This window comes from Pseudopodoces humilis, chromosome 2 (assembly GCF_049639895.1).
Source record: "Pseudopodoces humilis isolate 2021_Gansu_Grassland_sample_001 chromosome 2, ASM4963989v1, whole genome shotgun sequence".
Classification (NCBI taxonomy): Eukaryota; Metazoa; Chordata; class Aves; order Passeriformes; family Paridae; genus Pseudopodoces; species Pseudopodoces humilis.
In genome coordinates, this window is record NC_142201.1 from 93,580,715 (window position 1) to 93,608,627 (window position 27,913).

The 27,913-nt window shown below is 43.9% G+C and overlaps 2 protein-coding genes across 2 annotated transcripts; both read left to right on the top strand.

Annotated features, from left to right (window-relative positions):
- The first annotated feature begins 3,117 nt into the window (after positions 1 to 3,117).
- On the top strand, positions 3,118 to 14,592 carry SLC19A2 (solute carrier family 19 member 2). Its single transcript, XM_005524035.3, has 6 exons — positions 3,118 to 3,303; positions 3,434 to 4,039; positions 7,034 to 7,256; positions 10,679 to 10,871; positions 11,745 to 11,886; positions 12,121 to 14,592. Exons 1-6 carry the CDS (start codon positions 3,118 to 3,120, stop codon positions 12,244 to 12,246), a joined length of 1,476 nt encoding a protein of 491 aa, XP_005524092.2. The 3' UTR covers positions 12,247 to 14,592.
- Positions 14,593 to 15,543: 951 nt separating this feature from the next.
- On the top strand, positions 15,544 to 27,796 carry CCDC181 (coiled-coil domain containing 181). The gene is given in 7 exon segments (XM_088051266.1): positions 15,544 to 15,699; positions 21,518 to 21,669; positions 22,184 to 23,026; positions 25,013 to 25,159; positions 25,797 to 25,951; positions 26,522 to 26,639; positions 26,641 to 27,796. Coding segments are annotated over 6 exon segments (1,410 nt in total). The 5' UTR covers positions 15,544 to 15,699; positions 21,518 to 21,567; the 3' UTR covers positions 26,686 to 27,796.
- Positions 27,797 to 27,913: the final 117 nt, after the last annotated feature.

Consider the following 27,913-nt stretch of genomic DNA (forward strand, 5'->3'; position numbering starts at 1 on the left):
TAACAACACTATTATACTCTCTTTTAGAACTTCCCATGAAATTTTTTCCACTGTTTGTAGCAGACTTCAGTGGTTTTTCCATTTTCCCCCTCATGTAGCTGACTGCAAAATATTTTAAACTGTTACATCCGAAAATGGAATTGTATAGTGCTGTACAACATGACCTACCTTAGTCCAGGAGTTATCCTGATATCCTGTGGTAAGTAATTCCTCAAATTCAGCCATGAATGCCTCATCTCTTAACAGCTCTCTGCTTCAGTCTGCATTGGAACAATGCAGAGCTTGCTGTGGTGTGTGGGGCAAAAGGGAAGTTTTCTGCCAGAGGCTTTTGATAGCAACCCATCTCCTGATGACTCCTGTATTTTGAAGAGATGGTTATTTGTCCTTATGCTTCTGCAGGTCTCAGAAGCTTGGATTTTAGACTGGCTTCTGTATCAGCTTTGTTCCAGAGAACTACAATGCTTCATTTTCCTCCCCCATGCACAGGGCTTTAAATTGACCCTCTATGGCTGCATAATATTTATGAGTTTCCTGTTGAAAGCCCCCAGATTATCAAGTTGGGGGTTGGAAGTAGAAGACACAGCCTCTCAAGGTTATATCCAGTCTACTGTTCTAACAGATAGCTACCTGTAGCCTTTGATCTAAACTAATCATCCTGCATTTCAGAAGTAATTTGGATTTTTTTTTGTCCTTGTTAATTCTATTTCATTCCAACATAGATACTAGTTAATGGAGTCTACTTCCCCATATTAGTTATAATGGCCAAAATAATAAAAGTGGTGGCTGCTGTTTGTCACATTTCTGCCTTTGTTCCTTCCATGCTCAGCAAAAGACAAATCTGTTTTATTGTCTCCTGGATACTTTCTGAAATAATTGTACCACCTTAGTGGTCACATACTGAGGAAGTGTTCTGAACAACAGCTTCACAAGAGTGCAGTTTTTAAAGTTTTTAATTTACAGAAGATTTTCTCTAAACAATTTGGCAAGACTTTAGAACTTTTCATGCACATATATTTTATTAATTCCTCCACTATACACTGCAGAAGAAAGAAATGGGTAAGATTAAGGAAAGTGTGAAAAACCCTATTTTTCACAGCTTATGTCTTCCATCTTAGAAAAAAAAATTGTAAATGTTGAGGGTTTTTTTTTTTTACTATCAAACATGTTTAACCTTTCCTTACTTTTTCTAGTAGAGTGGGGAGATGGAAAGAGAAGATGTGGAAGAAGGCTAAGAGAGAAGAGACAGAAGTAAAAAAAAAACAAAACAGGGAGTAAAATTTTATCTTGTTCCCAAAGGCTGAAAATATTCCATGAAAATAAAACAAGTTCTCAAAAGAACAAAACAAACCCTGAGAAAACATGGAGTACTTAAATCAAAATTTTGCAGTTTCTTTTTCTGTTCCAGTTTTTGGGGGAGAAATATAGGTTGCCTGACTGTATTTTTTTTAAGGAAAAGGGCTGAACTGATGTAACTTGTTCTAATCTGCTGGAAACAGCACTTGAGCTCCAGTGGCACAACTCTAAGGATTGTTGTTTTGGAAAAGACCAAGGCCGCCCATGAGATCCTGTGAGCAGCCTGGAAGCTGTGGGAACTGTTGCCTCCAGGCAGGGCACACCAAGAACTCCAAGGTTTTGTTCTTTCCTCCCGTCCCTTCTCGGCAGGAAGTGATGGCCCCGACTGATCAGAGGGTGCACAACACCTTGCTAACAGCCCCTATCCCTTTATTACCTGTTCCTGGGCCACATGCCAGCGGGACAGAGGTGCTGCTAAGTGAGAGGGAACCCCTGGCAACGCTTTTATCGCTCGTTGTTTCAGCTCATTTCACTCTAACCATGTTGTTTGAAAAGATCAGCCGTTCCTTGCCTGTGGCTGAAATGGATGCCAATATTAACAGGAACTGATTCTTTTTATGTAGACTTTTGCTTCAAGCCAAAGGGTAGTGAAATGGCAATATTTAATTTTTTTTTTCCCTAATGAACCTTACAGGTTTCCTACAGAGGAGAATGCGGAGAAAAATAGAAAGGAAATTTTGCTAGACCTAGAAGACAGCCAGAAAGCAGCAAACCACTGATACCAGATGATCAAGACCAAAATATTTAGCTGTGTTTGACAGACAGCTGAGTAATCTTACAGCCCAAATCCTCTTTGTAGCTATGTTTACTAAGGTATGATTATGCTAATAACAGTAATAAAATAGTAATAAATATATAATAGTAATAGATAGTAATAAAATCCTGCTCTACAAGGAATTTATTCTGGGGCTGAGAAGAACTTGTTCTTTCCCACCCAACTCTGTATATCCAGATGCCTAGGAGGCAGGATGTGTAATTGCACAGGTGAGAGGCCCGACCCCTGGTGTGAATTCTCTCTGGCATCAGTCAGTTTGGAGAACAAACTGTAGGTATAAAGTAGGGAGCCCTAGGAGTGGAAGCAATGCCGTGGAGATCAGGGGAGTGGAGCAAAGGGAAAGGTAAATCAAGTAGATAGAAAGGAATACATTGAGAAGAAAAATGGCAAATAGTTCAGAGGATTGGCAAACCTCCAGGAACAGTAGTACTGGGCAAAAATTAGATAATGACTTCAAATGTAATAGTTTTATTTTCCCGCTTGTCTAATATTTCTTCTGGATGGACAACAAGGTGCTGCTTTATTAAACCACAGACATAATCCACGCTCTTATCTCGCGAAAGAGAAGAAAGCGGCAGGGCTCAGCGGCCGAAGGAGTCTGGGCCAGGAAAGTCCGAACGAGCACAGCACAGCGGGCAGGTATCTCTGTTTTGAGGGGTTTCCAGAGAAGGCTCGTACCTGCTCCCGGAGGAACGTGGGGAGGAGGAGCTCCGGGCGCGACCGACCGGTGGGGATCCCGCCCTGCCCCGCCTCTCCCGCCAGCGCGGCTGCTGGCCCCGCCCACGTGGGCGCCCTCGCCCAATCCGAGCGCTGTCCGGGGCCCCGCCTTCCGCACGCCAGCCAATCAGCGTGGGGCGCAGCTCCGCTGGCCGCGGCCGGAGCCGCCTCCCGGGAGGTGACGGGGACGCGCCCGCACCGGCGCCTCGGGCCCCGGGAGCGCCTCCGGCCCCGGCCCGGCCCGACCTTGGCCCCGCCCGGCCCGGCCCGGTATGGCGGGCTCGCACGGGCGGCGGCCGGCGCGGCGCCCCGCCCGGGCTGCCGACGGCGGCGCCTGCTGCTGGGCGCTGCCCACGGCACTGCTCTGCGCCTACGGCTTCTTCTGCAGCGTGCGGCCGTCGGAGCCTTTCCTCACCCGGTACTTGCTGGGACCTTACAAGAACCTCTCCGAGACCCAGGTACCGCGTCCCCGTGTGTCTTCTTCCCCCCCAACCCCCCCTGGGGCTGTGTGTCTGTCTTTCTGTCTGTCTGTGCTTTGTTCTCAATACGCGGGTGCTGGCGGTCACCGCTGCCTTTTCCCTTCCGCAGGTGTTCAACGAGATTTTCCCGGTGTGGACTTATTCCTACCTGGCGCTGCTCTTCCCCGTGTTCCTGGCCACGGACTACCTGCGGTACAAGCCCGTGGTCCTGCTGCAGGGCCTGAGCCTCATCGTCACCTGGTTCATGCTGCTCTACGCCCAGGGGCTGCGGGCCATCCAGTTCCTTGAGTTCTTCTACGGCATGGGGACTGCCACCGACATCGCCTATTATTCCTACATCTACAGTGTCGTCGATATCAATCTGTACCAGAAGGTCACCAGCTACTGCCGAAGTGCCACCCTGGTGGGCTACACAGTGGGCTCGGTGTCCGGGCAGGTCCTTGTGTCAGTGGCGGGATGGTCCCTCTTCAGCTTGAACGTTATCTCCTTAACCAGCATATCCATTGCCTTTGGCACAGCGTGGTTCCTGCCCATGCCACAAAAAAGCCTTTTCTTTCACCACCTCACAAGTCAGCGGCTTAGTTGTGAAATGAAGGTCATGGACTGTAAAAACGGAGCGGCTGTTCAGGATCATCCCGATGTGCAGAGGGCACCTGGCTGGGAGGATGAGACAAAAGTTCCCTTAAATGGGGAGCGCCATTCAGCAGAGAAACGGGTGAGTTGTGCCCTGAGTTTACATGAGCAGAAGGTGCCATTCAGATGTGATTGTAACACATGCATATATGTATGTAGCAGTAGAGATGTAATATCTAACAGCAAAAAAGTATCCCTTTACTTGTTCCACTTCCTTATTTATGGCACGGGGGGAATTTTTGCTGGCATCCTTTTGCCGTTTGAACATGGTAGGCTGCTCCTTAGTTTTTCTGAAATTGCTCTTCATGTTTCACACGGCTGTGGTTTGAATGCTCTGGGCCATCAGATTGCCATCCAACAGTAGAAAGCAAGGGACATCTCTGGGACACTAAACATTGAGCATATGTCCAAACTCTGTGTGTGCTCCTGGATGCACCCAGTGACTTGCAGAAAAAAAGATAATTCTTCTTGCACTCGCATTTTGACACTGTTATTCCAACTGTTGTGCAAGATATGCTATAATATGCTATGTAATAATTGGGGTTTATCGTACGATCCTGGAAGGAAGCTGGTCTAGGAAAGAAACTGCAGTAGTTCTTGAGTGCACTTGGAAGCAGACATTGATTAGTTGTAGAAAGGCAGAATGTGGATAAATTGCAGGAAGCACATCTGCATAATATCTGTTTAATGCAGCCCCTGAGAATGTCAAGGTGACATGTGGCTTTTGTGGGTTGCATAACTTGGCAAAGTCATTTGTATGGAAACAAGTGCAGGGACCCTTGCTCAGTGGAGGGACATGCTGTGTCCTACCGTGGGTGAGCAGCCTCCGGTTTTGAGGACCAGTGTGAGTGTGTAGTTGCCTGCTGGGCAGGTCCCTGCTGGCCACACTGCTCCAGGGAATGCAAAGATGTGGAGATTCCTGGCAGGGGGATTCAAGGCCCTGGGGAGAGGCCAGCCTTGCTCCTCAGACAGAAGGAGGCCGTGCTGGTTCTGAGGACAAGCCAGAAGGTAAGTGCAGCTGCTGGATTAGTCAGCAGTGGGTATTTCTTAGCAAGTATGCCACAGTTAGCTGGGGGAGGCAGCATCCAGGACTGCTTTCTGCTTTTCCAGCTACAGCTGGGAATTAAAAGTATTAACATTCCAGGGACTTAATCCTGCCCCATCCAGCACGATCTTGTGTGAGGAAGGATATTTCTACCCGAGTTATGCTTGCTTGCTGAAGGGTATTTGTTAAGACAAATTCTATACCATAAACATATAACTTATCTGTCCCTTTTGTTTACCTTACTCCTCTCCTGTGAGAGTACATGTAGTACCAAAGTAGTGCAGAAAAGTTTAGAACAGGAGCAAGCACACCTGCCTAACTCAGCAGAGGTCACTTACACCAGGTGCTGAAGGCTGAGAAGCACTGGAGTGTGATGATTGTCCTTCTTACTGAGGTAACAGCAACCACATTTCACAAACATGGATGGCTGTAGGAACAATTGTACTGAAGAGGCACGGGCAGGGCAAGTGGGCCTTTCCGCCTTATCAGACACATGCTTGGGGCTGAACAGCCAAATCAGTTTTGGCATTGTGTGTGACTGTTCCCTTCTCTTGTTTTCCTGCACCTAAACTTGAGCTTCGTGTGAAATCGTCTGTGTGGGAGTTATGTGCTAAAGTCACATTGCCACAAGCTCACCTCTTCCCAAGTTGTTGTGTTGTGTTTTGGAGGAACGGTATCCACATGCAGAGCAAGAGTTACGCCATTGGCAAAGCCCCTGTGGGACTGTGTGGCATTTGATAAAGATGCTTAGAAATCAGTGATGCTTGAGGGGGTGGGAGAAAGGAAGTTCAGAACAGGTTTCAGGCTGTGTTTTTTGGGGGTTTTAGTAGAAACTTTTTGAAATGAGTTTTATTGCTCATGGAATATAGTCTTTTTCAGGCACACACTGCATGACTCCCCCAGGGAAAGGGCATAATGCCAGGAGCTCAAAGTTGCTGCTGCTGTCTGGAAACCACTCTGAAACTGGACGTGTGACAGCACAATATGCAATAGCTCAGTCCTGTGACAATGCTGTGTTTCCCTGCAGGGAACCCAAGTTCACAGGGGCCTGAGGTGCTGGGTGGGCCTTGGGGCTCTGCCCAGTCTCAAATGAAGTAACTGCTCCTACTCAGCCTAGAAGGGTCTTGTCCTACAGAGTCTACACTACATCTGTATATATGTGTGCATGCAGCAAATGGAACCAGGAACTTTTGTCTACAAAGTAAAGACATGCTCTTTTCTTCTGCTGCTGTTGATATAAAGTGGTAGAGAACAGGACTGTAACAGTATATATAGAAAGCAATTTTGATGCTAGAATTGATCTATTTTCAATTATTTTTATGGGTCTTCCCCCTTTCATGCTCTTTCTAGAAATATTTGGAGTGGAAAGCTTCATTTTTTATCGCATGCAATTTGTCAGTCACTTGTATGTGCAGGAGCTGCCATTTGCAACAGCAGTGTCTGGTGGAAGTAGCTTCTGTTTCCCTTTAGATCCCCAGGTGACATCTCTCACCTTGAAGCATTCAGGGGTAGAGTGTGTGGTGATGAGATTCTTTGAGTATTTATAAACTCCCAATGCCTGTTCTAAAGAAAATCAACTTTTTGGGGACAGATAAAGTTCTCTGTGCTACAAAATTTGGTTGAATTTGAATCAGGACTTAAAAGTGTCAGTGATACTTTTTGCCTTTATGATGTTAATGTCTGGTTTCTGATCCTGTCTTGTCAAAGTAGATATTGTGTCCTGTTCTCTGGTGTTTCTTCTCTGGTACCCTTCAGTTGCTCACATAACATGTGGCAGTCCCTGCTCTCTGCTGGGGAGAGCCAGAGATGAAGGGGTGCTTGGGACTGAACCCTTCCTCTGCATGTAAGGATACAGCCCTGTTTGGCACAGAGACTGTGGGATGGGAAAGCTTTGTATTCATTACTCTGTGAGGTTTGTGACCAAGAATGGTCTTGTCACTCACCTGAAAGGGGCAATTTTGTGGAGCAGTGTGAAGTATTCATAGACAAAGACTTAACATTTCTCTCCCCTTCCTTCTCCAATCTATGCAGAAGCAGAAAGTAGACATCGTAAAGGTGCTCAAAGATCTCTGGCGGGACTTCCTGCAGTGCTACTCCTCCAGGACCATGCTCTGCTGGTCCGTGTGGTGGGCACTGTCCACTTGTGGCTACTTTCAGGTCATCAACTATGCTCAGGGCCTGTGGGAGATGGTGCTGCCTTCTCACAGTGCAGACATCTACAATGGTGCTGTGGAGGCGGCCTCGACGCTCCTGGGTAAGCTTCTGGCTTAGCTTCTGCTCTGAGAAATGTCTTGCTTCTCTCAAGGTCACTAGAGCACGATTTGGAAGTGCCATGCATTCCCCCAAGCATGCAGGAGAGGTGAACCCTGGCATTTGGGGTGAGTCTTCCCTGACATGCACAGGTAGGGTGCTCCGTGTGAGTTAGTTGCTGAAGCAGCCCTGATTCTTGTAATCCAGTACGTAGGTGTTTAGAGGAACCTCCCAAGTCAATCTTCATTCTGAAATACTTGGCAGAAGGTTCCAGGCATGTGGCTGACTGTGTGTTCTTGGCTGTCACCATGACAGTGGGGTTATGTTTGTTTTAGCCACTCAGAGGCAGACATGGGGTCCTGTTAGGTTTTCCTCCAGGAGCCTGTGAAGGTTTCCTGTACACACACAGCATGCAGTGAGCCATGTTTAGTCATTTCAGCACTGTAAGGAGCAGAAGCTATTCAGATGAAAGGAGTTGGTTGACTTGAAAGGGACAGGTAGGTCAGTCAACACAAGCGTTTGTTTATTAAGTTGTTTAATACTGTTTCATTACCAGAACTAGGACAATACCTTTTTAAAATAGCTAACATACCCTTACAGATGTTGCTACAGAATTTCCCTTTTCTTTGATGGAGTCATTGTTCCATCATCTGCTGTGGACCTCACCTACTTGGGGGCAAAAGAAACCGAGGTACACAAGCAAATTATTAGTGCTTCCTTGGGCGTGGTCAGCCTCTGCTTGAAGTTCAGTAGGAAGCAGTGGCTGGTTTATAGTTCTAAAAGCTGGTCCACAACCCACTGTTAGTTGGGTTTGAAACTGCTGGCAACTTGATGACTTTGTCTATTCAGTTCTTGGTGTGCTAAACCTGCCCTTAAATAGTTTGCTCTCATACACTGTTTCTCCACTCTAGCCTGAGCCTGTGGCTCTTATCTCTTGTTTGGATTGGCTTCCTCTACCACCCTACCTTTGTCCCAGAAGGAAAAGAATTGATATCAAAGAAAATGAGACCCATAATGTGGCCTAATAGCAGCACAATTTATAAACTAAAAAACAAGGCAGGAAGAGTATTCTTCAAACCTTATCATGAACATCTTTGATAATAAGGTCCCTTTTAAAAAGGCCTGTGAACAATGGACCTAAACTCTTGTAAGACTGAAGATTTTAGTTTCCCATTTTTATTTTTTTTTCAAGTATTTTTATAAATAGTTGAATCATTTTGGGTGATGTTTTCAGGTAAATTAGTCTGAACTACTCAAAAGAGAGAATCCTTCCAGTTGATAGAGATTAATTGCTTGAAAGAAGCAAAGTTTAATGAATTAATATTCAAAACTAAAAGCTTGAATTGTGTGACAGGACTGGAAGTCCTTACATCTGTTAAGAATGAGCATGCACTGACCGGACTTCCTAGGTGCTAGTGAAAATGCTCTAACTTCTGATTTCCAGTTTGAATTTATTAATGAGCTGTTTATTTATCTCTGATGTCATGCCAAGGTTGTATTTTAGCACAAATACACATTTAACTCTGGGCCAGACAAGCCAGGTTTTTCTAGTTGTTGTTTGGTAAAGTTAAGTTTTTTGTTCTCTTCCTTACTAGCCTGTCTTTGCAACAAACCTGGTTTGAGCTGATTCTTTTTGAAGGTAGATAATCAGAATTGCATTCAACTTTATTCAGTGAGGCCTCAGACTTACAGAAGAACATGCTGTTCCCTCTTCTTCCTGTGCTGGAAATACCTCTCCTGCTGCATCTCAGATCTGATTTGCCATTTTCATTGCTTTCAGTCATTCTGTGCTCAGTTAGGAGCAACGTTTGACAGCCTTTGCCTAAGGTGCTGTTGCCACCCCTGCCCTGCAGAAGGGTTTAAGTTGGCATGGTGACTCATTAAGCTTTCCCTGTCCTGAGAAAGAGAAGTAGTATTCCTTCTAGGGAGAGCAGCTCACTGTTAGGCTGTATCCCTGCACCTGCTTTGGAGTGTGGCAATCCTTTATCAGGTTGGGTTGTGAAACCAGTGGATCAGTTGAATGTGTCTCACTGAAGAGACTGAATATATTAATTTGGTGTCAGGTTGATGCAACCTTGGCACATAGGGAGAGTACAACTTCGTGAATTTCCATGAGATCCTCACGTCTATTACCAAATTTCAGGATTGCTGAGACAGTAGGAAGAGTGCTCTAGGACTTAGCTTCTTTTTGCATCTCAGAGTTTTGCTACTTGGGGAGTCAGACTTTCAAAGAACAAGATGTTATGTCATGTCACAGCAGGCACCAAGAAGACTTTAGTAGAGGAAAATAAATCCTTTCCCTTGGCATAGTGCCCTTCTTCACCAGTCTGCAAGATTGATGTAAGGTCTGACAGGATTGAAGGCTTGTGCAAACTGGTGCTACATAAGGAGTCCTGGTGTGCTTGAAGGTTTTCTAAGACAGCAAGCCAGCTAAGGGCTACAAAGAGCTTAGATACTGCACTGTAGCACTTCTGTGCAGTTGTCTGCTGCTGAACACAATCCTGTTTTTCAGAGATATCCTGTAAACCTCCCTTTGTCAGTATGCTGTTTGTCTGGTTTGCTGTGTACAGCCATTATGCTGTTGGTTGCTATTTGGCTTGTTTGCAGAACAAGGCCTACTTGGAATGGGAATTTTCTATTAATGTCATCTGTATTTAGGCTTCTCAGGAGCTGCAGCCATGACAGTGCATGAAACACACCTTGTCTGCTTGTTGAACTGCAGGAAACACCACATGCTTTCCTGTCCTATGATTTGTCTTTTATCCCCATCCCCTCTTCATAAAATTCAGCCAGAGTTACAAACCTCTCTGGGTTGTAAAGGATTGTTCTTGCACAATCAGTAGTGCATGATTATACCCTGTGATTAGGCTGCATCCCAGGAGATGTGGATTTGGACTCCTCGTCTTACTCTTACAGCCAAGTGTAGAGAAGACAGTAAATGTAGGTTTTTCTGCTTCCTGGGAGAGAGCTCTAACAGCTGTGCATTGAAGTGAGTAGTGTCTTTATTCCTCCTACCCTCTGCTACAGCACCACTAAATAACTGGGTGAGTGCTTTTGAGAACCAGGTTTGCATTTCTCAACAGAAATTGCCCAATTATTGACAGCACTGCCACAGTCAAGCACAGAGGACTGAGTAGAAGTGGTCTGAGGCCTGGGGCTGTCATGCTTCTGGAGACAGCAAGGAGACTTTAAAAGCAGTCAGCATTGATCTATGTAATTTTTTTCCTGTTTCTGTAAAAGTAAATGGGAGTTTACAGCAGGGTTCCAGGTGAGGGAGGGGTCAGGAAGGAGAGCTGCTGAGGTGTTCCCATTTGTGTACTCCACTTCATTCATGTTTGGCTGTTAGGGGTATAGAGCTCCCAATGTACCATCTCCAAATTTCTCCAACTGTAATTACTAAGATTTATGTCTTCCTTCCCCTCACAGGAGCTGTTGCAGTTGTTGTTGTGGGTCACATAAAAACATCCTGGGCAATGTGGGGTGAAGTGGCACTTGCCCTGTTCTCCTTTCTTATTGCTGCTGCTGTGTATGTCATGGACACTGTTCGTAACATCTGGGTGTGCTATGCATCTTATGTCATCTTCAGAATTATCTACATGATGCTAATCACAATAGCAACGTGAGTATCTCTGTAACCTAAACTGCTCTCAAGGTTACAGCTGGTGTGAAAGCAGTGCATTACTCTGTGTAACAAGAGTCTGTTGCGAGGGTTTGTGTTTTGATTCAGGTTGGAAACTGAGGCATGGGGATATATTTAGCTGGCAGTGTGCCCAAGCTTAAAAGTCTTGTGACACTGAAGTGACTACTTCTAAATATTAGCTAGTGCTGATTGCTAGGGGAATGTTTTTCATAAATGTGGCTGGAGTGAAGTGTTAACAGATGAGGAAATGACAATGCTTTGACTGGGATGAAGCATCGGCTTCCCCTAACCTGTAGGAAAATTGCTTCAGTTTTATTTGTCACTTTGGGGATGAAAGCATAGCTGGTTTTGAACCATAAAATCACTCCAAGACAGCTCAAGCACAAGAGGGGTGATGCTGAAACTGGCAACTGCAAAGGGAGTTCTGCTTAGAAGGATGCAAAAGGTTATGGACCACACAGCCACAGACTGAAACTTTGAGATTGGCAGCAGCTCTCTGGGGTCAGAGTGCCTTGCATCTTCTCCACAGGACAAGACCTTTTACACCAGACAGCAGGGCTGCTTCAGTAACACTGAAACCCACAAACCTCCCTAAGTGGTGGGTTGTTTGTTTGTTTTTAAAAAAAGGTGTTGCATGTGTCTATGGGTCTCTTGTAGCTTCTAAATTAGTCCATCATGATTCTGTTTAGAAAAGGACACTATCCATGCAAAGTGATTTAGCTGTGGAAAATACTAAACCAGTCAGTGTAACTCCTCAGGCTGCACAGTCATTCTGTCCAGAAAAAACATTCCAGCCATTCATGCATTTCCCTGCTTTTCCCCTTATGTTTCTGGTCATCTCTTTCTTTCCAGGTTCCAGATTGCCACAAATCTCAGTGTGGAGCGGTATGCCCTGGTGTTTGGGGTCAATACTTTCATTGCCTTAGCACTTCAGACTCTGCTCACTGTTATTGTTGTGGATGCCAGTGGGCTTGGCTTGGACATCTTCACCCAGGTATGATAGATGCTCTTACCTTTCTTGACGGGAGGTTGGGAAGGGAGGAAGATAAACCAAGCTGTAAAGCTTCTCAGCTACCTGTTTCTGGGTCAAGGATTTGACAGAGAAATAACCGCTGATTCATGATATTTTGGAAGTGGAAGGGAGCTCATTTATTTTATTAACATTCCTATAAATCTGGTAACTGCTTGGTTTAACCACTTTCTTCTTTTCTTTTCATCTTGTCTGCAGTTCATGATTTATGCCTCTTACTTTGCGGCCATCTCACTGGTGTTCTTGGTCAGCGGCATCTGCAATATTGTGAGAGCTTACAGAAGACAAGAGCAGGTGCAAAGCAGATCTCCTGAAAGCCAGTAGTGCACCAAGCAAAGTCTCTTGGTGACTACATATGAAGAAATAGGTCTGTTTTTAATCTCTGCCTTTTCTTCCCAAGGCAGTCACCTTAATGGTATATGATCCATATTTATACTATATTAGTAGCACATTTTAGAAGGTGAATGTATTAGCTCTTACGTAAGTAAGAACAAATATCTTCTTTCTAAAATGCCTTTTGTTCTTCTGTTGCATGTATGGGATGTGCAGCAAAGAACAGTAAATTTTCTCAAAGAATGAGAACCTTGGGAGGTTTTAGTCTAACACTGTCCATCTGCAGGCAGTTTTGTGATTGTGTGGTCAACTGCTGCTCTCTATCATGAGGTGCTGCTACAGGGCCGAAATGAGGGCACACTAACAGACCTCTCTGTGGAGAGCCCCAGGCCTGGGACAGGAGGTGGCCTGAGGGCTGTGCTCTGCAGTGTGGCTCTCTCTGAAGCTGCCCTGTGATGCTGGATGCTCCGTTTTGAGGACTGCTATACGTACATTTCTGCATACGCACATGCTTCCTTGAGGAGCTTGTACTGTTTCTCCTGTTCCTGTCTGTCATCCCTGCTGCCAGAGGTTTACCTTAGCTGATCATGGTGCTTCCCCAAAAACATAACTGTCCTGGGGAATCTGTGGCACTGGTGGAAGGGCTGTCAGCAGCACTACTTGTGCCACAAAGGCCTGTGCCCAAGGGACTGTAACTGGAGGGGACACTTAGAGGGAGTTGAAGTAGGCAAAATGCTAATCCAAGGAACCCTTGGATAGCTTTGCCTTTGTCCCTTAGGGCTGCAGGTTCCTGTGATTACAGGAGTCATTGCCTCACAACCCACGGGCTAGACTGTTTCAGGGGGTGGTGTATGTTAGTATAGCACTGAGAAGGAAGGTAACTCACAGGATTTTAAGGTATTCTTTGTGCCCTTAGAGAATTGTGACTGTGGTGATTAAATTGACACTTTCAATTATGGTAGTTAGCAGAATGACTGCCTGAGGCTTTGGAAAATGATGATTTATGGTCTGTCGTTTTTCCACCGATATTTTAAAATGCCTTTATGCTTCTGATGGATCTCTGTCCACTAGTTCTACCTCTTCTTTCCACATAAGCAGAACAATGAATGTTTAGAGTGGGCAATTCTTTTGTTTTGCCCAGTTTAAGCAATTTGGGACTTGCCTCATACCTGATTTTTAAAATAATTTATCTTTTCCAAATTGCTTCAACACTAAGAGGGAGTTGCACAGACTTGTCCTGGGCTTGGGTACCTGGATACTCAGGCAGCATGACCAGCACAGCAGCAAATGCCTATGGAGTGTGACTGTTGCTGTGCAGGTTGTGGTGAGTTTGAGTGTACAGGGGAGCTGGAAAAAGAGAAGGTGCAATGCAGCCTTTCCCTCTGTGCCTTCTCTCTTTGTGTTCGTTAGAGCTTCTTTCTTCTTTCAGCTGAAGAAGCAGCTTTGGTTCATCACCTGCTTTTAGTGCCATGGAGACTTCACAGTATAGGGGCTGGGAAGGTGTTTTTCCCCTGGCTGGGACATTTCTCATCATCTGTGAGCCTCAGCCTTTACCACACAAGGTGCATGATTAATGTGTTTGGCATGGGATCCTGGGATCCAGGGAGCCCTTCCAGGCCGGCTGCTCAGGGGAGCCCACTTGCCAAAGCTTTTCTTTCTGCAGGCTGCCTCCTGAATCAGCCCCCTAAAGAGGGGCTCAGCTGCACTGGCATTTACACATGTAGCCTTAACTGCCTTATCCTGAAATGGAAACTTGAAGCCACACATGTATATATTCTGTTCTCTATAGTTTTTTTTGTTTTTTTTTTAAAAAAATAATATCTGAAGCCATGAAATACTAGCTGATGAGCTATCCTGGGACAAGGATAGTCTGTCCTTTTGAGTTCCTTGGTCTGATGGCAGTTGGAGCAAGGCAGGGAGAGTGGGTGTACAGCACTCCTGTCAAGTGACCAAAAGCAGCAGCTCAGTTTTAATCATACTTTAAGTACAGATATCAAATCTTTGATGGGGAAGAGCCCTGTTATTTTAAATGCAAGTCACAAATTAACTAATGACTTAGAGCAATATCAGTGATTTTTGTACCAAAGTAATGAAACTGTAGCAATATAAAAGCTTGCTACGTTGGGTATGTCTTCAGGCCCACAATGTATGGAAGCCACACCTGGATGTTGTTCAGGTTCTGAGCTGTGCTGTTGCTGTGGTGATGAGGTGACTATAGAGCCTGATTGGAGCTGTATGCAGAGTTAACAATGATTCTTATGAAAATCTGTAACCATGTGGACATTGTTGGTTTCTAATTAAACAGCTATTTTTGTTAAATAAAAATACTCTGAGATATCCTGTGTGGTCAGTGCTTTTTTTCTATTTTGATATCCTGCTAATCCACAGTATTGCTGCTGTAGGTTGTTCTGAGCATCTTTGTAACAAAGAGAAAAACAATTTAGAACAAAACATACAAAAAGAAGCAAGACTTCAAGAAGCTGATAGTTGCTGGCTGGCTTTTGTGAGTTTGCATAACTGTGCAAGTGTCTTGTATTGGGGATTCTTAAGTGCTGAGCAGTCCAGAAGCACCACTCTAATTGCAGTGTAGACTGATCTGGTGAGGGAGATCATCACGGGTGCAGGGTAGCCCTGGATGCTCTGGTCTAGCTGGGGGTTACAGTCAGGGAAAGCAGGTGTAGGTTTGCCATGCAGGACCTTTCTACTTACATTGACCTAATTACAAAATGGAGGCCTTAAAGGAAAAATGCTGTAAGCTCCCCATCCTGGCACTTCCTGCCTTATGAGGCTCTCCTGTGCTGTGTTTCTAGAAGACATGGCTTGTACCTCATAATACAGGCTAGGCTGGAGGGTACAGTGGTTTATGTCGGGTAGTAGCCCACCACCAAAAACAAGAAAAAAGGAATGTTCTGGGGAGGAAAGGAGGAAGGGAGGTTTTCTTACACATGCTTCCTTCAGAGCTTTGTTGCTGAGTTTTATTGCTGAAGGACAGGACTCTTGGCAGGTTCTGAATTTCATTCATCTGCCTTCCCTGGGTGAATACAGAGTCAGCTGTGGAGGGATGAGTTTCTTGACAGTGTGGGGGATTAAAATCTCTGCTTGTGTATGTCAGGAATATTAGTAAGTCATACAGGTATAGCATTTCCCTTGGGTGGGTTCAAGTGATCCTCCTCTGGTTCTGGTGAAAGGCTGCTCTCTCCTGCAAGTGAAGCGAGTCCACGTGAACTGTGGCAATCCTTGCTCCTCCCATCGCATCCTGCCACATCGTGTACATCTGAGAGAGCTGAAAGGGGCACAGAGCTGCTGTGCAGGAGCGGAATTTCTGCGTTGGAGATCGAGCACGCAGTGCGGTTTGGCGGAGATGAGATAAACGCTACACACGCCTGTCTGCCTGGGGTGCTGTGACTGTTTCTTTGTTCCAGTTGATGCTGGGGACTCCTGCAGGTGAGTGTTACAAATGAATCTCTGTCCTGCGCTGGGCTTGCTGTGATGCTGGGAGGATGAGGTGTAGTTCCTGGGATCACTGCTACAGTGAGAGACAGGGTGCTGGGCTTGTTCTGTCCAAAAAGCAAGGAATAGGCAGAGCTGCCAGAGGCTGCTGTTTCAGGAGCAGCACCCACTGCGGTCCCCCTGGGCTAGCAGGGGCTGTGAGAGGCCGCCAGGGCAAGGCAGGATTACAGGGTTACACTCAACCCCAGCTGAGGCTGTGTGTGTGTGTGACAGAGCCGGCTGCTCTGGCAGCGCTCTCAGGGAAAGGGAAGGGCTCTGTGTGGAAGCGGTTGTGTTTTCTTCTCTATCATTGTGATCATAGCCAAGTACTGGGAAGGAAAGAGGGACTTTGGCTATGGAGGGGCAGGAGACTGGATGCTCTGAACCCTGTTCCCAGTGGCTTTTGACAGTGTAAACTGTTTCCTACACTACATAAAAAAGGTGTTAAGGTGCTTGTTTAATATTGCACTGGAGGTGTTATGCAGCCTTTGTCTGTGAAACACACTGTACGTGAATCTGTTCCCTGAACACAGTGTCTGATGCATTAGTGACACGGAAAACAGCAGCCAACATGTCGGGGTTTGTCCTTGGAGATCTGCACTCTTTTACTGTTGGTTTCATTGCCTTTTTCATAACCATGCTCTGCAGCTTCCTCACGTATGGGAACATCTGAAAACCTACATTTAATGACATGTGGGTTAATGGATGCATAGATGAATTTTGATTGACCTTAAATCATTAAGTTATCATTAAGTTCTTATTACCACACATTACAGCTTGACATTCCAACAATGGGGTCTAACCCTTGTCTTAATCACCCTGATTTGTGATTAGTTACATAAAGTATCTCTTGCTAATGAAAAGGACAGTGCTGGCTTTTAAGATGAAGGATAGTCTTACAATAAGAGCAGAGAAGAAAGCCTTGGTATTGTATCCAGTTCCCTGTATTTTAGTCTGCTATGAATTTGTCGAAATGTGGAAAATCAGAAATTCAGCATATTGCCCGGAAGGGTGGGATAACTGCATTCACTGGGCGAGGTCACTGGTTGAATTTTCACCAGGTACAGCAGGAACCATTGCCAAGCAGGTAACTGAACATTATCTCTGCTAAGTGTAAGGGAGCCCTTACAGCCCACTAGAGCCAATGTCAAAACCTGGTTTTCTTTTTCACTGTATGGTGTAGGATGAGCAGAAACCCTGAGGTCATGGAGTCCATTCTCCTCCAATAGCATGTGGCCTATGATGACAGATGTCTTTAGAGAACTCATGAGCCCCACCTTGAAGGGGTTCAGCTTTTCTGTCCCATGTGACTTTGAGTGAAAGGCTGACCCTACTTGAGTTACTCTGAGAGTTATCAAAGCTCTGGCTTCATGGCTGTCTTATGCCTGTATTTTCTTTCATTAGCATTAACCCTTTAGCACAGGGGGAGTGCTTCCCTCTGAGGTGTGTGGCCTTGTAGATGTCATCTTTCACTTTGCCAGGCCAGTGTATTCAAAACTTGGGGCCATGGCCGTGTGAGGGACAGTGTGATGGGCACCATGCTGCCACTGAGGAGAACTCCCTCCCTTGCTCTCTCCCTCTTTTCCCCCAGAGGGGTCCCTGCTACTGCAGCCCAAGCTGGTAGAAGGGCTGAGGAGGGTCATCCCCCAAAATGCCATGCTGAGAAGTGTCTTGTGATTCTGAGTGAACTTAATCACTCTGAATGGCTGCTGGCAGCTGTTTGCCCTTGCAATGAGCTCTGTGTGTGCTCAGTGGGGAGTCTGGTGGTCACACAGCTCTTGGGGGACCTGCTGGCCTTAGGGGCACAGCATCCACTACCTGTGGGGGGTTTGGTTGTCCCTAGAGGAGACTGCAATCTGCCACCTCCCTCCAGTTCCACTGAGGAGTCTGATCCTTCTCTTTCTGACAGCCCCCTTGGCCCCACAGGTAAATCAGGGTGGGGTTTTTTGGCCTGTTTTTTTTGTTTTTGTCTGTTGGTTTTTTTTTTTTTCCAGATGGGAATTAATTCAGGGCATTTTCCTGGTTTGTTTGTTTGTTTGTTTTTCTCATTTCCATGTTCAAGGAGCAGTGTGTGGTTAACACAGAGAGGTGTGTCTCTGGAGATTCAGTGCTGTCTTCTTTAGTGGTGAGACACTGGAACAGGTTGTCCAGAGAAATTGTGGATGCCCCATCCCTGGAGGTGTTCAAGGCCAGGCTGGATGGGGCTCTGAGCAGCCTGGTCTACTGGAAGGTGTCCCTGCCCATGGCAAGGGGGTTAAGAGTTTCAAGATCCTTTTCCAGCCCAAACAATTCTATGATTTTGTGATTAACAAAAGCCCAAATCCTGATACTGCTGGCTCTTGGGCTGATCCGATCGCTCATTACCAGCCGGATCATGATGAATAATACAACACGCGAAACGGGGCTGCCCGCTGAGGATGGAGTACATAATTTAAGAGCATCAAAGAAGGGCTTTCGGCTGGACAGGGAGAGCGGGTTGCCGCTCTCCTGGTGGGGTGTGTGTGCCCCCGCTGCCCTCAGCGCTCTGCTTCCCGACAGTTTCCAGGCGTTAGATGGAATTGTGCCACACGGAAAAGGGGCAGGGAGGGGGGCCCTGGCGCGGAGGCCCGTCTCCATGGCAACGGGGCGGTGCGGCCCACGGGAGCCAGGGCCCTGCGAGAGGCGGCGTTTGTCCCTCGAGAAGCGGTGTTTGTCCCTCGGGAGGCGGTGTTTGTCCCTCGGGAGGCGGTGTTTGTCCCTCGGGAACCACCGTGTCACTGACCGGCGCTGGCGGACGGGGCGGCCTCACGGCTGTCACGGCAACCGCGACGCCCGGCGGCGGCACCTCCTCGTCGCCGTCAGGGAGCGGCGGTGCCCGGCGTGTCCCAGGGGAGCAGGGAATTCTGGTGAGGATGTTCCCCACCGCCCCGCATGGGGTTCGGGTTCGTGGGTCTGTGTATGCGTACGTGTTTTAGTGCAGAAGGACGAAGCGACAGAAAGCCGCCTTTTGTTGTCACTGTGCCCGGGTGTAACCGCGTTACTAATCCGTGCAGAACAAATGGTGACAGCGCGCACCCCCCACAGACACACCCCAAGTAGAACAGGAGCAGGTGAAAATGAAGATGTGAGATTTTCTGAATACTTTCTGTCCCTCTTAATGCTGAATCACTTTACTTCATAATATCCAAAATAGAATAAGAGCTGATTCAGGATTTTCTGGTGCCCTCGATATAAGAAGGGCATGGAACTGTTGGAGCAAGTGCAGAAGGGACCACGAGGTTGGTAAAGCACCTCCCCTGTGGAGACAGGCTGAGAAGGTTGGGGCTGTTCAGCCTGGAGAAGAGGAGGGTGTGTGGAAACCTCATTACAACCTTCCAGGATCTGAAGGGGCCCATAGGGAAGCCGGAGAGGGATTCCCTGTCAGGAACTGCAGTGACAGGACAAGGGGAAATGCGTACGCACTGGAAGAGGGGGAGCTTAGGTTAGATATAAGGAAGAAATTCTTTACTGTGAAGGTGATGAGACACTGGAACAGATTGCCCGGGGAGATGATGGATGCCCCAATCTTTGAAAGTGTTCAAGGTCAGGCCGGATGGGGCTTTGAGCTACCTGGGCTAGCAGGAGGTGTTCCTGCCCATGGCAGGGGGAGTTGGGACTAGATGATGTTAAGGTCCTTTCCAACCCCTTAACATTCTATGATTCTATGAAACAAGTCGTTGAATTGTAAATTCTCTCTTTAGCCATGGCTACTTTATCTTACAACAGAAGAAGTTGTTTTTTATGCTGGTCTCCATTATTACACTTAACCTAAATGAATGAAAGAGTGTGTTAGATGTGTTTTTACTGGGTGCCACAGATGTTAACATGTTTTTTCTAAAAGCACAATTCCTCTGTGCAGCTTTTGTATCTCCTTACCATAATAATGAAATCACATAATGAAATGGTTCGTTTGTGCTGAATATGCACTAGAGAAAAGTAATCTCCATTAAGATGCTGGGTACATCATCACCCAAACCAAGGATATTTGTGAAGGAAGGGACATTTCCCAGCAAAAATCATTACATGTCATATGAGGTGGTGCAGGAAAAACACTAGGGAAATAGATATGGTGTGGAAAGTCAAGACAATAGTCTAAACAAGCTCTAAAAATTCAAATTCTGAGAAATCTGGTGTGAGAGTGATTCTGGTGGCAAGTGGTAGCTAAGAAGAAGTGAAAAATCTGCCAGACTTTCTTGAAAATGAAAATTTTCTTTTCAAAGAAAATGAAGAGCTTTTAAAAGTTTCTGTACAAACAATTTTGCAGCAAAAAATGCCCAGCTTTATTACCACTCTAAGACAAATCTTGCCAAAGTTTTGAGGCTTAAAAAACATCACTCTTTTCCAGCATGAAATACTGAGTTCTAAGAAGCAGAGCTGGTGTTCCTGAGAACAAATAACTGAGAATTCAGAGATGTTCATCAGGACTCAAAACAAAAGCTTGGGAGAATTTAAGCAACATCTGCTGCATGAAAGGGTTTTTACAAAATGTGTAGACGGATTTGAAAGACAACCCTTCTTGATGCTGTGATTCTTGTCTGGAAGGGCAGGATGGTCACACAGCAAGAGCTGTCTTGCTGTTCTAGGGCCATCCAGAGTCAGAGCTCTCTCTTACATCCCATATTGTCTTGCCGTATCATAAAATGTTAAGGGGTTGGAATGGACCTTAAAGAGCATCAAATTGTGACCTCCCTGCCATGGGCAGAGACACCTTCCACTAGAACAGGTTGCTCAAAGCACCATCCAACCTGGTCTTGAAGACTTTCAGAAATGGGGCATCTGCAATCTCCCTGGGAAACCTGTTCCAGTGCCTTACCACCAAAATAGCAAAGAATTTCATCCTAATATACCTAAATTTCCCCTCTTTCAATTTGTACCCATTACTCCTTGTCCTGCCACAACAATCATGATCTTTAGTCTATTGAAAATGACACAGATTAACCCTCCAACAGACGCATGGAAGTGGCACCTTCCAGCCTACAGCAGGTGGTACAAAAAGAACAGGAACTTTTGAATACTTTATGTTTTCTTCTTCTGTGCTGCTTTTGTAAAAAGAAATAAATTACTGAAGGACTGAAGAGGGGCTAAAGCTATAAACAGCAGAATCAGCTCTCTAGGCTCGTGAGTATGTCCACATCTTTAAACTTTTGCATCTTTGATGCCTTGTACTGAGTGAGCTGAGCAGAGGGACAGCAGACAGTCAGCCTGGAGCACCAAGCACTGGCATTTAAGCAAACCTTCAGGAGCTGGTGGCACCTGTGTGCTATGCAGTGCAAACATTTTTTAAAAGATTCAGCCCTTATAGTGGGTCATCTTCAGTTTTATCATGAGCATGATATCCAGCCTGATTAACAGGTTAATGAGCGTTTAAAGTTACAGTGCATTTAAACAAGGTAAGATACAAACAAGGTAAGATACAAGCAGGAAGTTCGTCGCACTTCAAGCTAACACAAAATAGTGGTCTCTTTGTCCAAGCACAAGGCTAACTGTTAAAAGATCATGAGTTCTAGTTTAAGATCTGTCAGAGACATTAAATCACCTTGATTTGCTTTAACTCAAACCTTCTCCCAGTAGCCAGGGCTGGAAAGGCCAAAACCATTCATGTTTATGAGCCATTGGTGATCCTTAGTCCTGAGGTGCTGTGACACTGTCTAACATGCTTGTATTAATACTGCTCACAAGTTTGATGTGAGTGTCATGAGAGATATCAGTATTTGTGTGTCACTTGGAAACATTTTATTCCCTCTCTTTTTTATAGTATTATTCTAACACATCACCAAAATAACTGAAAAGGAAGATCGAGCAGATATGGGTGATGTAACAGAAAATGCAGAATATGAGGATGATTTTGAAAAAGACCTGGAATGCCTAACTGACGAAGAAGAGAAACAGAACCTTGGTGAAAAAAAGGTATTTGTTACATTAAATGCTAGTTGTGTTATTTAGAAGACAAAACTGAGTAATATTTGGAATCTTAGGCACAAATTCAGTATTGCTTGAAATGTGCAGATGCATTCACTGAATTTTGACAAGGAAGATTATTTGGAATTACAGTGAAAAACATTTCAGCAAACTGGTTAGTTTAGTTATACTCTCTGTAAAGCTGAAATTTCAGCATTCATTAAAAATGATATATTTTTTCAAAAGTACTTCTGAGTTCCTTTAAGTGTTTGTGCAACACTCATTGTGGTTTTGTGCTGTCACTAATCATTTCACTGGTTAGTTAAACTGTGTGTGAATGTGAACATGAAGAAAATGAAGAGACTTGTTAGTGCCAAAAAAGCAGTTAGTTATGACATGCACTAATTGACAGCCTGATTTAGAGTGCAGGTAGTTTACTGCTCTTCTCTCTCAGTTTTTTTCTCTTTCTTTGATAACTATTCTTTTGTTGAAAGATGAGACTAGTTTATTTTAACTTTTTTAGAATCCTGGAAAAAAGGAAGAGGATGTTGAAGCACAAATTCATAAAGCTGCATACAGCTCTCAGGAAGACAATGAGGAAGTGGAAGAAAGTCTAGATCAGCTTTCAGAGGCAGATGTAAATGTGAAAATGATATATGCCAATGAAAAATATTTTCCTGAGGCAAGTACTGAACAAAAGGGCCATGAATCTGATGAGAGAGAAAGCTTTATCCAGGAATGTAAGTTGGAAAATGAGCAGGAACTGGAAGAGGATGAAGATATGAAGCGTTATGTCTTGGAAAAGATTGAAGAAGCCAACAAAAACCTGGAAAATCAGACTCCTGTGGATCAAAACAGAGAAAGGAAATTAAAATTTAAGGATGAGATGGATATTAAAGCTCCTCCTCCAAAAGATGCTGACCTTGCAAGAGGAGATGATGTTTCAATTGGGCTGTCTCAGCTGCATATTTCTGATGACACAGGACAGAAACACACACTTTCAGAAGGTACTGGCTCAGATGAGGAAATGACAGGTGGTAAAGTCCTAGTGGAAAAAGATGGAAAGTTTGAACTCTTAAGTTTATGTGATATTGAAAGCCAGGGCATTTTGCCCCCAATAAGTGTTTCTTTTTCAGATATTGAAACTCAACATACAGCTCCAAAATCTTCGCTCCCCACTGACCCTTCACCTCCATCTGACTCTAAGCAACCTCCAGATTCTGCTTCAAATGGTGCAAAAGACCTGGGAAAACAGAAGACTGAGTCTGCAAACACAGCCATGAAAACCTCCACTTACACTCTTACTCCCAAACAAAAAGAACTAAGGAAGCAGATAGAAATAAGGAATGAAATACTGAGGAGAGAGGTAAATGTATAGAGAAAAGTAAATCACAGTGACCATCCTATTCCCCTGCTTCACAAAGACCATGTGCTCAGGGTATTTACTCCATTCTTCCTTGATAAAAGAGGCAGCAATAATAGTTGTAGTAGTAATAATAGCATCAACAACAATAATAACAATCATTCTCTGGGGTTTGTATAGAATCTCTCGAAGTTCCTTTCCCAGAGTGGTATAGGATCATGCCTTGCTCAGAGGAGAAATGAAGTATTTATTCAATATATCCTTCATAAATAGGCCTTCTTCTGTTATAGTTTTCTTACTGCTTTTGTTTCTTGACTCTCTCTACCTAGGTTCTGTTACAGTCCCATAGTTTATGGAATTTAGCATGTGGTGTCACATCTGCACATATTATATTGCAGTGCAGGAAGTTTGCGTTAACCATAGTAAGGCTGGGGCACATTTGGGTACTAAAGAAGTATGGATTTGGCAATTATATGGAAGAGTGTTCAGTCATAATATAATGTTTACACAGCAGAGTGACTGTAGGAACCCTTTTAATTCTTTCTCAGCTCCTCACACAGAAAAAAAACCCCTTACATTTAATAGAGAGCCTCCAACAGCTGTAATGGGGACTTCAGAAATCTTTACCAGAGAGTTAAAAAATGTTGATATTTTTCTTCTTTTTGCATTATGATGATACAGTTACAAAAAGGTAGCTTGCTATGTGTGTTGCTGTATAAAAGGAGCATGAAGCATCTGCCATTTTTCTGTGCCATGATGTAATAATTAAGCTGGCTAAGTAGCTCCCAAGGTTACTTTCTATTTGTGGAAAGAGCTCTAGCCTGCTTTATTTGAAAAGGTTGCTGAGGCTCAGCTTAGTAATCAGGGGAATGAAATCTGATGAGCAATTGAAGTGTTTTCTTTTTGCACACAAGACTACGTCTCTTGAAACCATGATATATGTATTTAAAGTGTGGTAGGGTAGTGAGGGGAAGGAAGGTTATTTTCCTAACAGTGTGTGCTAAATTTCTTCCTTTGTTGCTTAGTTATAGAAAGGTAAGGATGTGTTACCTTATTTCTTCATTCTGGAATGGAATTCTTCCATTCTGTGATGGATTTCACAGGCATGAAACATTTCTTGACATTACTAGACTCCATCTGCTTCATTTTGGTGGAGTTTCTTTCATTCCAGTAAATTAGAAATGGTAAAGGAGGATATCTGAAAGTTGTGTGTAGGTGGGAGGAACATCACCTATTTGCAAGTAGATTAGATTTCTCTAAGTATTGAAGTAAGTAGGGATTGTAGTTTTTGTAAAAGAGAGAGTAAATCCTGGTAAAAAATATCAGCTTTCTTAAGCATTAATTGAAACTTTTACTACTCTTTGTAAATACTTCTAATTAGCTACAATGTAATTAATAAGTAAGAGATACCTTTCTCATTTTTGTAAATATCAGTTCATTTCGTACACTTGAAAAAACCTGAAGCTATTAATACTCCTTAAGTAAATACATTGTAACTTCAAGTAAAAAGAAAGGTCCTTAATTATGAGGTAGTGCAATCCATATTGTTAAATGTTGCTAAAGATGTTGTTAAATATCCTTTAGTGTTTAGGGGTCCATCAAGCCTGAGAGCTGCTTTTATTTTTAAAATGTATCCATATAAAGTGATTCTAAACTAACCAGGGATATTGGGCAAACTTAAATTTAAGAATTTTCACCTGATCCTATTTAAATGTCTGTGAGTCAAGAGGTGTCATGGAAATGGAGGTAATCACAAGAAGTATTAGACTGAAAGTGTCTGAATATATCACAAACCACAGAAGTGCTCCAAGCAATTTCTTCCTAAATGCAGTGTCAGCTGTGATGCAGTCTTTGAGTATTCCTGTTTCATCTGTATTTTAGTGTGTCTCTCATGAAATTCAAATGGCTTATTTCTTGCCTGCAACAGTCTTTGCAAATTAAGATAATTCTCTTAAAAACTAAGTTTATTTGGTTTTCCTTCCACTTAAGGAAGAAGACAGGAAAAGGGAACTAGAAGAAATGAGGAGAAGAGAGAATGAAATAGTTTATAAAGCTTGGTTACAGAAGAAGAAAGTACAGCTAAAAGAAGAAAAGCGAGTTCGTCGTGCAAAGCAGCTGGAAGAGCTGAGGATGAAAGTAAGGTCACACTACTGTGGAACTGGGATCTATAGTGCTCTTGTTAAATAGGAAAACCAAATTCTAAACCTGGGTTTTTAGCTAAGTGTATGAAAATTTACAGCACTGGGGAATGTTCTTGTTCCATTGTTTTCAGTGAAGAGCTAGACTTGCAGGTTTAGGACTTATCTCCTTGGCAGAGTGGCTTGCAATTTAGAAGCAGCATACATGAACTTAACTATAAAATCACAGGGGATACAGTGATGCTCCCATATACCAGAAGAAGGACTTGATTGAGCCCTGCAGTGAACAAGCAGCCAGAAAACTCTTTGGAGTGTGTTCTTTACCATCAAAACTTGTTAGCAAGCAGTTAATGCACATGACCTGACAAAAACCTGGGGATTCAGATGCTGTTCTAAAGTTCTGCCTTAAAGTGATGGGCTTCAAAAGCTAAATAAGTACTTTTTTAAACATGGTGCTTTGAATGCTTGCTCATGTATATATTCTATGCCAGATTAGCATATGCTCTACTGTGTTTATAAAGTATGTTTTATGGATGGGAGATGCCAGCAGAATACAAAAAAAAACTAATATAATGTGATTATTATAAAGGTCATTTACTGATAACCCTTGTATATACATGTCTTTTATTAACTAGGACGTGAACAGGGATCCAGAAGAAGCCTACAGGTTATGGCTTAAAAAAAAGCACCAACAATATATGAAAGAAAAACGGATAGAATTTTTGAGACGCCAAACTGAGGAAGTGGCCTTTGTACCAAGGGCAGAGGAATGCGACAGAGCGTTTAGAGAGTGAGTAGGGTCATTCCTAAGGGACCACATTTGCAACTTTTGTAGTGTATCATCTCAAAACTGTAGCTATCTTATGGCACATCTTTGCTGCTGAAGTCCTCATTGTTTTGGAGGGTTTTTTTTTCTTGAATATGCCCTTTTAAACTTACACCTCAGCAAAAATCCATCGATGCCTTGATGTTGTTCGTTCACTGCTGTGAAATTATTTGTCAGAACCTGAGCTAAAAGGAGTGAATTGCTTTTGCTAAGAAAGGGATCTTCTCCTCAAACATTTGTTTCGTGTTCTGGAGCAAGCTTGGGTTTATTCACTCCATGAAATAAGCATAAAGTTAAACCAGTCTAACAAAATAGGGGAGGTAAAGGAGGGTGCAGAAGCAGGGGAATTGGAGTGGGAAAGTAGTGCTTCCTGTGTTTGGGTGTGGCAAGCTTTTAGACTGTCTCAGCCATGACACCCAACTTCACCCTATAAGACATGTGGGCTCCAGTGAGTGGGGGCCAAAACTCCTTTGAATGATGTCAAACTTGAAATTACAACTGCCAGTACTTCTGATCCTCTTTGTCTCTCCACAGCTGGCTGAGGAGGAAGAAAGAAGAGAAACAAGAAGCAGAACTCGCTGCTAAAGAGAGAGGCAGGCTGTTTAAATTAGAAGCCAGAAGAGCAAGACAGATGCGGAGTATGCACTATATTTAATTCAGAGGCAAAATTCTTTTGCTTCACAGATCATTACAGTTAAAAATTTGATGTAGACACAGAGTTCTTGGTGACAATCTTCTGAATTTTTATGGCTTGTTTTTGTCCTTTCCAGCTACTGACTTTTTGTGGTGTTTTTGAAGCTTACAATCAAGTTTAACAATTACCTTCAGTGACAATGATTTTACTATCTATTTATTTGTAATTTAGTTGAAAAGCCTGCTTTAATCTATAACTCAGGGATCTTCTCGATTTAACCAAACCTAAGTGAGTGCAAGATGTATGTATGAGGGTGACAAATACACATTCGCTTCTTAGAGGCACTTTATACTCAGCTCCATCATGGATTCCTGGATGCAGGCTACTCTGTAAAATGTTGAATTTTTTGTGGATTAATATTGCTGTTTGATGCTGCTAGTGATTAAGACTGTGCAAGGTGCTATGTTGTTGGAAAATGATGTTTATTATACCTATTGATCTGTTGACCAGCTCTAGACCAGAAGACTGTGTTCTTTTAGGTTCCTGGAAAGGGTCATTGAAGACTAATGTATAGGTGATTGTGCAACAAGTTTTGAAACTTATTTCTGTGAGTCATATTGAGTAGTTTTCTATTTCATGGAATTAAAAGCTTGTGCAAATGATGACCTTTCCCGCTACTAAGGAAGCCAGGTTCCTTATATAAATGTCAATGCTTATTATAATAAATCTACCAAACTACATCACCTTACCCACCTAAATTGTGAACTCTTGATAGAGAACATGCCAAAGTCACTCATGAAATCATAAAGTTAGTGAAAGAATAGAAGCATTCTGTCCAACTGTATGTCCCAACAGATTTCATGATCCTGGAATTGCTCTTCAATTTTTCCACAGTCACTGTTTTCTGGGAGTACTGCAATAGACAGAAGTGTAGAGATGCAAAGCATGTTTGCTGGTAGTATTTTCCTTGGTTATTTTTGGAGCTAGTTACAGGCATATTGAGAGCACTGGTGTTGGACTGGAGGCTGGTCTGTTGCAGCTTTTGCCAGCATAGAGAGTGAGCATGGACACAAAATGAAAATTTCACATGCTACTGGGACACATAAGTAACAGGTTGCCTTCCTCCCTCCAAAACCTCCCCCTGACACCAAAGGCAAGAAGAGCTTCCTGTGTCTAGCAAGCAAATCCAGGGGGAATGTTTGCAAAGGTTCACACACACCATCTCCCTAACTGTAGAAAACTACAGAAGAAGTGCTTCTCTGTTCATTGCCTCACACCAGCAGAGTGAAGGG